We start from the raw sequence: 9898 nt of genomic DNA, 5'->3' as shown, positions 1-9898 counted from the left end.
ACTTGTTACTCTTCTAAGTGTATAATTGTGCTTGTGTAGATTCTCAATCATCATTTCGTGGATCCTGTGTTTGGAGCTTCCCCATCATAAATATTCAAGTTTAAAGGTTTTTCTTTTAGTTCTTACTTACGTTACATTTCAATATTTTGAAATAGTTCATATGGCTTTTGTGATGCATCATAATCATAGTGTTGGAGGCAGATCAATCATTCTCAAAGTTCTCCTAATTATGTGGAACATTTATACACTTAAAAACACAGCTAATTGGAAATTATGGCATGTCATTTCGAAATACTTCAGTTAGCTGTATGTGTCTCTATACAGTAGCCTAGTTGTTAGCGCCTTCGCTCGTCACACGGAAGACTTGGGTCCAATTGCCACGTGGGTACATTGTGTGAAGCTCATTTCTAGTGCCCCCTGCCATGATATTGCTAGAATATTGCTAAAAGCAGCGTAAAATAATACTCACTCTCTCTATACAAAGTACAATAAAGGGGATACTGATTCTACTGTAGATCAGGTAAGTTAATAATGGAATTTTCTATGCCTAATAAATCTTCTTGTCAGCTTAGGATATGTTGTCGGTTTGTAATTTACATTGAGACATAACTTAACCTTAGGTCATAGCATTTAAGGGGGCAAACGTAGACTTACCATTTTTGCCGTAATAAGCATCCCAGGCGTTTAGAAAATTGACGAGGAGGAGCGCTTATTAACACCATACACAATGATATAATTCTGTTTGTGTTGTGAACCATCTTAGTTCTGAAACTAAAACCATTTTCAATAATAGTCCAAAGGAAATTCTACACCCCTTCCACACAGCTGCTGTCTCTAAACAATGTGTTATGTACACAAGAAAATATTTACTGTCATGTAAATTTTGGTGTTATACAGAGGCACTTATAAAGAATACTTACAGATTGGTCTAGAAGTTGGTCAGGGGCATTTAATACGGCAAATACGGTTTGTCTTATTGCTTATTTGTTTTCATATTGAGGTAGCTGTGTTGTCGTGCTGTAGTTCCTTTAAGATTATTAAATATTATTATTTATTGCTAAACCATGCTACGTTTAGTTATTGGTGCATACCACTGATCCAATCTCATTAAAATCAGATCTTTGTTTAGCAGCAGCGAGAACTCAGATCTGATTTTAATGAAATTGACTACTAATCGGACATGACATCCCTGTGAATTTATTGCTGGCCGATTGAAGCCCTGCTTCACTGGACAAGTTAAGAAATGTCAATTACAAAAAAATTAAATCTTATACTGCATTTTAATAACTCTCACGATCTTTCTGTACACGCTCAGCCAATTTCTGGTGATCTTGCTGGAATATTGTTAAAAGCGACAATAAACCATACTCACTCACTCACTCTAAAAGGTAAAGACATAACAACAAGTTTAACATCCTCTAGCAGGAGGCTTGCTATACCATGTGCATATATATTACCATATTCCGTCCTGTGTTTTTTATTCACGATGTAAAATGGCATTTTACCATGTTTACTATATTGGGACCAATTTAGTTTTGTTATACAGATGTCAGTTATATACGAATGAACTCAAACTGCATAGAATCACTTGTTCGTCCAATATCCGTCAATATCTGTAAATCAATGCAAACAGCTAATTGTCATGTCTCAAGTTTTTAATAAACCAATAAACAATGATATACATTGTTGTTGTTTTTTGTATACATTAGAATTTGATGATTTTTTTTCTAATACCAAATAACGAAAAAAAAAGTATCCAATGCTACAGTCGACAGACTGTTACCATGGCAAATTATGTTCAGTATAATTCAAGAGGGATGGCTGAGAAAGGTGTGTGTGTGGGCGTCTTTCTGATGTTTAATGTCACACTCAGCAGGATTCCAGGTATATGATGGTGGTCTGCAACTAATCAAGATGATATCTGTACATGAGCTGGCGTGTCGGTCTGTTTAGAGCATGTAAAATATAAAGCGTAGTCGCAATGTCGGCCACAGTGAGTAGGTGGATGGGTGACTGTGACTGATTCCCGAGATCTTTTAGGACTTCGGTCTGCACTTCACGTTACATGAGGTGTCTCCTAAGGCAAGTGACAGTTCCTCTGTTCTCCAAGCAGTGAATGGGTACACAGTAGGCTGAGATGGTTCTGTGACTGTTAACCTTCAAGCACCTCACAGGCAGCTTGTGTTGTATTACGGTATATTCCCCAGGGAGCTGAGATCCATTGACGGGGTAATAACGTAGTGTTTTCAGCATACACGAGTATGGAGTTTTGTTACATAAGAAGCTTTATCATGTTTATTATTATTATTATTATTATTATTATTGTTGTTGTTGTTGTTGTTGTTGTTGTTGTTGTTGTTGTTGTTGTTGATTTATGTACCAAAAATATGGCTAAACTGTGTCCACCAGAAGCCAATAACATGGATATACTTTGCATCTTTTCTGGTGTCTGTCACAAAATGTCTTGTCTTCAAGCAAACACAGCAATGTGGACCTGTTGGGGAGTAGGTATTCATCACAAGCCCTCAACAATGATATTTACTTTTGATGTTATTTCAGTCACAGTGTCACTGTCGACACATCAGCACTGCAGAATACATCTGTAGGGGTGTGGGTATTCATCACAAGCCCTCAACATGGATATTTACTTTTGATGTTATTTCAGTCACAGTGTCACTGTCGACACATCAGCACTGCAGAATACATCTGTAGGGGTGTGGGTATTCATCACAAGCCCTCAACATGGATACAACCAGTGATATATGCTATAAACGTCTGTAGTAAGGCAAGACCTTCTCCGCTCTTGGAACTGAAACAAGCATAAATAAACATGAAGGGAAAACCTAAAATACTGTAACTATCATGAAGACTAGACATGCTAGATGTGATGGAAACTATTGATCGATGTACACTGGAAACTTGCAAGAATTGCCCATTACCTGACTAGAAATGGCTGTGGGAAGCAGCAGTGACCGGTGCTGTTATTTCTGACCTCGAGGAAGGAGAGCAAGTTTGACACTAAAGTATGGCGCCCAGCCTTGTCGATCTTTGTCATCACCACCTGGAATGTCACATCATCTAAGTCAGCCATGTCTTGTGATTAACAACAGTACAACATTTCTATTTATAAGAATAATACAGTTATAATATCTAGAACCCCCCCACTACCCATCATCTGATGTGACCCCACAGATGAGGCCTCAACCATCTGTCATCAGATGATGCCACACCCACCTGTCATCAAATGAGCCCCTCAAACCCGCATGTGATTAGATGTGATGCCACACCCACCTGTCATCAGATAAGCCACACCCACCCATCATCAGATAAGCCACACCTACCTGTCATCAGATACGGCCACACCCACCCGTCATCAGACAAGGCCACACCCACCCATCATCAGATAAAGCCACACCCACCTGTCATCAGATGATGCCACACCCACCTGTCATCAAATGAGCCCCCCAAACCTGCATGTCATTAGATGTGATGCCACACCCACCTGTCATCAGATAAGCCACACCCACCCATCATCAGATATCCACAACTACCTGTCATCAGATACAGCCACACCCACCCGTCATCAGACAAGGCCACACCCACCCATCATCAGATAAAGCCACACCCACCTGTCATCAGATAAGACCACACACACCTGTCATCAGATAAGCCACACCTACCAGTCATCAGATAAGGCCCCACCCACTTGTCATCAGATAAGGCCCCACACACCTGTCATCAGACAAGGCCACACACACCTGTCATCAGATACGGCCACACCCACCTGTCATCAGATAAGGCCCCACCCACTTGTCATCAGATAAGGCCCCACACACCTGTCATCAGATAAGGCCCCACACACCTGTCATCAGACAAGGCCACACCCACCTGTCATCAGATAAGGCCCCACCCACTTGTCATCAGATAAGGCCCCACACACCTGTCATCAGACAAGGCCACACCCACCTGTCATCAGATAAGGCCCCACCCACCTGTCATCAGACAAGGCCACACCCTCCTGTCATCAGATAAGGCCACACCCACCTGTCATCAGATACGGCTTCAGCATATAAAAACTCACCACATATGGAATCTTGAACTCCTCCATCATTTTCAGTCCAACTTCATCAGTTTTGGTCAAACCAACCTGACCGTCAATCAATATAAATGTTCGACACAATCTGAAAACACCATAATATTTAACAGACAAGCTACATTTTCAAACTTCATACTTTTTCTCCAAATACTGTTTACCTTTCACAAGTTGACATGCCAACCCCCAGATGTTAAACAGATAATACCTGAAGATTGATTGATTGTTTGGATGTTTTGTAGTTTAACGCAACACTCAGCAATATTGCAGCAATAAGACGGTGGTCCGTAAATAACCATGTCTGGACCAGACAATCCAGTCTTTGACATCATGACATCAATCTACGCACTTGGGATACAATGACATGCATCAACCAAGTCAGTGAGTCTGACCACTTGATCCTGTTAGCCTCAGATAAGCTGCCTCTTCTGGATGGTTGGATGGTTTTTGGATGGTTGGTTGTTTAACGCCGCACTCAGCAATATTTTAGCTATATGACGGCGGTCTGTAAATAATCGAGTCTGGACCAGACAATCCAGTTATTGATATGAGCATCGATCTACGCAATTGGGATCGATGACATGTATCAACCAAGTCAGTGAGCCTGATCACCCGATCCAGTTAGTCGCCTCTTTCGACAAGCAGAGTCGCCTTCAACGGCAAGCATGGGTTGCTGAAGACCTATTCTACCCCGGAATCTTCACGGGGCTGCCTCTTCTGAGAACCATGGATTGCTGAAGACATTCTAACCCGGATCTTCATAGGTTATCAACTGAAGAACAAGAGAGTGGGTGAGTGAATATTATTTCACACTGCAGTCAGCAATGATCCAGCTACGTCATGGCATAAACAATCAAATCTGGATCAGGCAAACCAGTGACTGAAATCATGAGCAATGAACCACATCGTTGGGTGCTGATGTTACTTCATCAGCCAAGTCACAGCCCCTGCCATCCAATCCCTATTGTGGTGGGATCATGAAATAGGTACAAAAGGTACTGGCAAGTTGCAGAATAACAGCATATTGATGGCCCTACCTGCGTCTAGTCTGAAGATACTTCTCCACCGACTCCTGGAAGTGGTCAGGCATGTTGTAGCCATAACCAGGCATATCCACCAAGGAAAAGGATTTCCCGACTTGGAAGAAATTCAATGTCTTTGTGTGTCCCTGAAGGGAGTATACAAACAAGTGAATGTCAGCATGCATATAGGGCTGGTGTTGTCACAACAAAGTTTGTACCTTGTACACTTTGTATATATCCGTAGATTTGTGTGATTTTTAAGGCTGCACTCAGCAATATTCCAGCTATATGACAGCAATCTGTAAATAATAATGGACCAGGCAATCCTGTGATAAAATCATGAGCATCGATCCACGCAATTGGGCTATGACATGTCATCAACCCAGTCATTAAGCCCGGCCACCCAATCTTACGACGTGCATAGGTTGCTGGGGACTTCTACAGCAATGGCATGATAACATACATGATATGATACAGGAAAACCCAAAACATGAGTAAGAGATAGCCACCAAGCCGTTTCAAAAGGCTGGAAGACCTAAAGTAACACATGACCTAAGTACATCATGTAGGAATCCCTTTCTGCACTCATCATCTGTATAAGCTATATAACATCTTGATAAAACGAATCTCGCAAAACAATTATTGAGTAAACATTGTATTGCCTAACCCAAATATCTGCCCGTTGGCTACCTTTAAGTGTAAAGTAGCAATAACTAGCATAAGACCTTGTAAACACATTCAAATTTTTTTATTTCACCCTTTATTTTTATACATGTCGCATGAATATTCATGAACCATTTTGCATTGATACCTGACTTCATGACAGATTGTGGCACAAAAAGCATCCCGATCCACCACCATAACCAAAGTGAAGGTGAATCACTTTAGGCCCAATCCTTGGCCCACTTGCACAAAGCAATCTTAGCGCTAAGATGATCGTAAATCCCATACTTTAACATAGGCTTACAATAGTTGTAGCGCTAAGATCGCTTTGTGCAAGTGGGCCCTGGTCATGTTTGTTGGAACACACATCTTTAAACATGTTAAAGTCAATGCAATAGTGGTCACAGTGTGACGCTATTGTGGAATGTCTTTCAAATCAACAGGCAGACTCACCGGTTTCCGTGAGACCCTGACTTCAACATTCGGTACTTCTGAAAACATTGCTTGTATGAGAGAGCTCTTGCCGACGTTGCTTCTCCCAAGAAATGCAACCTGTTCAAACATTATCAGCTTGTTAGTATCATCCATGACAAAGGAAGCAATCAAAATAACAGTGAGTGTTGATTCCATGCAAAAGTTTAATTATATTAAAAATATCATTTGAAAATTAAATGAGTGATACAAAGAGTTACCCCCCTTGAGTGATTCTTCATCACTCAAGTTATCTTTGTTCAGTGTTTCAGTTTGTTTATACTCTAGCAGGTTATAGATAAACCTGGTTCTTGCTATTTTGTACTTTCTGTCAGTGAAGTGCACTGTACTAAAATGGGCATTTCTTTAAACTGAACGTTTTTACTAAACCTGATGCATATGTGTTGAAAACCTGCATCAGATCAAATATACAGTCAAGTCCTATTAATCCAACATGGTTGGTTGTATATGATTATGTCGAATAAAGCCGATTGTCGGATTAACAAGTGTCGGATTAACATGACTTGATTGTACTGTTGTTACCCCACTCAGACACAGTATACTGACTCCGAGCCGACCAGTCCTTGTTTTAGCCCCTTAATGCCGAGCGCCAGACAGGGTAACAACAAGTACCATCTTTGAACGTCTTTTGGTATGACGCGGCTGGGGATCGAACCCCGGACCTGCCGTTCTCCGTGTGGATGCTCTACCACTAGACCATGGAGGCGGTCTTTATGTCGAATAAAGCTGATTGTCGGATTAACAAGTGTCGAATTAACAAGACTTGTTTGTACTGTTGTAGAATGAGATTCCAGCACCTCATGCTTGTTAGAAGAGCTGTTCAATGGGGTTAAAGTGGAATGAATGTGTGACCTCACATCCTGTCTGATTGTGAGCTGATGCTGTCTGGGAGAGTTGCTCATTTATCTTTCCATCAACTTAATTTGCCGTGACCAGATTCAATTACTTCATGTACTTACAGACTGCTGAGAGACAGCTATACTAAAATATCTTACAGCGGCATATAACAACGTTCAGTCTTACACAGGGAAATATTAAAGAAAATCTGGTGACTGAAACCATCAAACTAACAATTTCCCACTATTTCACAGTAGAGAGCTTCATCAATGGCTGTCTTTTCACATTGTTGTTTAACAATTAAACATGTCAAATACAAGTATCAGACCTAGCCACAGTAACTGTATCTCTGTGTTGCTCCCTATAACTAATTTTAAATTTGACTTGTCATGCTTGTCGCTACACAGAGTTACGAAATGTTCCGTCACGTCCAGTGTTTTCCTAAAAGATCCCTGATCTAAATCTGCATCGCACTTTTTATGCTTCAGTAAAGTGCAGCGTCGTGATCTAAAAACAAATGATCCGCTTCTCGATAAGTACATAAAAAGTTGAATCATCGAAAAATATAAGTACAAATAGTTGAAGGTAAGTGTTTTATGGAGTGAATTGCGATGCAGTTCTCGTGAGTTAACGATTCATATACATGATGGCAGGGTTGTTAGTATGGTATTTTCTGAGTCGGAGATCTAACAGGAAGACACTATGGAACAGCCCCAAACCAAAATAGTTTATCGGGAGCAGCATACACACACAGTTACTGTAGCTACAGTGGACCAAGCCATAGTTCCGCACTGTGTCAGCCTCTCATTTGTCCAATGTACGTTCACTCACAATAATAAATTAGTAACATAGTATAAGATAGTAAACATACCTCCGGCATCCGGAAATCCGCCAGTTTACTTGACCTCACTACGGCAGTGTGAAACCTGATCTCATGTTTCTTCTGCAAGTCATTTCTGAACAAGCACCAGCCCTGTTCTATCTCTGTGTGTGTGGGGGCAAATACTTCATCTTTATCCGACAATATTGGTACTTGTAAATAAGGCTGCAGCCGTGACAAAGGATTCCTGAACATATCTTGTTTCTGAACTCCCAGTTTGTCATGTTTTGTATCAGTCTGTAGGGGTCTTGAGGTGGAAGAGATCAATGTCTGGTTCCTAATAGAGGTAATGTTTCCGGGCATTCGATTCCGGAGCTGGCGTAAATGGCAGAAACTCAATGGAGTCTTCATGTTGAATCTAACAAATGAAATAAATGTTGAGGACTTTTGTAAACCTTCTCAACATGAATAGATAGTGAGTATACTAGTAGAGAATACTAGTGTGTGACTGAGTTAGTTTTACACGGCTTTTAGCAATATCATCATGACATTAGTGCATACATTGTTTTCATGTGGGGAATCGAACACAGATCTTTTGCGAACACTTAAACTACTAGGCTACCCCACCACCCCAAATAAATACTATGAATACTAAATGAAGCTCTCAAACTCCTAACAAACACAGATCTTACAATTGAGAGGTTATGTGTATGTGTTTGTACATGTGCGCTCTTGTACTAACTCAGACTATAATGCTGGTTTTATAGTGCCAGCCCACTGCGCCAACCAGTCCTTGTTTTATCCTCGTAATGCTCTGTGTCAGGCAGGGTAACAATAGGTATACCATCTTTTATTAATATTATCCTTTGGTATGACAAGGCCAAGGATCAAATCGACTTTCTGCTCACCAGGCATATGCTCCATCCATTACACCATTGAAGCGGCCCTTACAATGGAGAAAACACATCGTTCTTCTTTGCATCGACAATATTCTCTATGAATTTGATGATGAGACATCCAACAAGCAATACAAATTCTGATCTACATTGACTTCATCAATTTTATCTATCAATACGCATGATCATTCAACTATTCAGGGTTAGAAATATCTACAAACTATAACAGCCATGCAACAAAAGAAAGAAAATACAATACAGATTTTACGGTTTCTGTCCTTCTGTACTCATGGTACTAACAGATTACTACATATTCAAAGTGTTCAAAGTCTAAACAAATACTTCTTTATGCACCAAGTCGCTGATAAAAATCATGGACACTTAATATATATTTAGGGTCCATGTAAAAATAAATAATAAAAATAAATAAAACTGTGATGAATACCAGAGAATTAGCTTGGTATCTCAGTTTTAATAAATTGTTGTTTATAAACAATAAGAAGCATTAAGAGATGACGTACTTACAGTACTTGAATGTTGAAGCGTTGCTTATCACACTCGAAATGCTTCTCCAAGTTGGATTTTATGACACCCTAAATCTTGGGATGTCTACAGTGAACTGTCAACTTTAGTGAATCCAAACTTTTTAGTATTTAATCACTTCACGTGGATTATATAAGCAGCTTTACCAAACAACGGCATGATCATGCCGTTGGTACAACATCGCATGGCAGAGCAAAGAGTCTTACGAGCAAGTACCCTCATCTACTGAAAAACTGAGTGTTGTCTCGCATGGTGTTCCAAGGGAGATAACTCTAATCTGTTGACGTTAGGCATTTCTGTTTCATCGGTAGACAAGCTGAATGTGTTGTCCCAATGGTCTTTGGAATACTTCAACGACAATATCAGCACTGACAGACTAACGTCCATGGTTTTATGACAACAAATTTAAAATTTACATAAATTTTGACTATATTTTCAAAAATAAAATTGTTCAATATAAAAACAAAATGTCATATTTTTGGCCAATATTTTGTCAATGGGGAAAAAAGCCACCCAAGTGTTTGTTCCTTTT

General features: G+C 40.1%; 1 protein-coding gene across 1 annotated transcript; it reads right to left on the bottom strand.

The window, feature by feature from the left end:
* Positions 1-1650: 1650 nt before the first annotated feature.
* Positions 1651-9596, bottom strand: LOC139449576 (GTP-binding protein 8-like). The gene is made up of 7 exons (XM_071231034.1): positions 9349-9596; positions 7979-8345; positions 6232-6330; positions 5131-5261; positions 4082-4181; positions 2940-3061; positions 1651-2809 (listed from the first exon to the last, which is right to left on the bottom strand). The coding sequence occupies exons 2-7, from the start codon at positions 8336-8338 to the stop codon at positions 2728-2730; spliced, it is 894 nt and encodes a 297-aa protein (XP_071087135.1). The 5' UTR covers positions 8339-8345; positions 9349-9596; the 3' UTR covers positions 1651-2727.
* Positions 9597-9898: the final 302 nt, after the last annotated feature.

This window comes from Haliotis cracherodii, unplaced genomic scaffold (genome assembly GCF_022045235.1).
Source record: "Haliotis cracherodii isolate W230 unplaced genomic scaffold, xgHalCrac1.p SCAF_8, whole genome shotgun sequence".
Lineage (NCBI taxonomy): Eukaryota > Metazoa > Mollusca > Gastropoda > Lepetellida > Haliotidae > Haliotis > Haliotis cracherodii.
Note: the sequence above shows the minus strand (reverse complement) of the source record. Positions and strands in the feature narration are given on the sequence as shown.

What these genes read in the sequence shown, in the direction of transcription:
- LOC139449576 (XM_071231034.1), bottom strand. Translation starts at nt 8,338, where the DNA reads ATGAAGACTCCATTGAGTTTCTGCCATTTACGCCAGCTCCGGAATCGA. An exon ending in CGGATTTCCGGATGCCGGAG is followed by an intron (nt 6,331 to 7,978) that starts GTATGTTTACTA and finishes ATGTTTGAACAG; the next exon opens with GTTGCATTTCTTGGGAGAAG. An exon ending in TATCTTCAGACTAGACGCAG is followed by an intron (nt 4,182 to 5,130) that starts GTAGGGCCATCA and finishes TGGTGTTTTCAG; the next exon opens with ATTGTGTCGAACATTTATAT.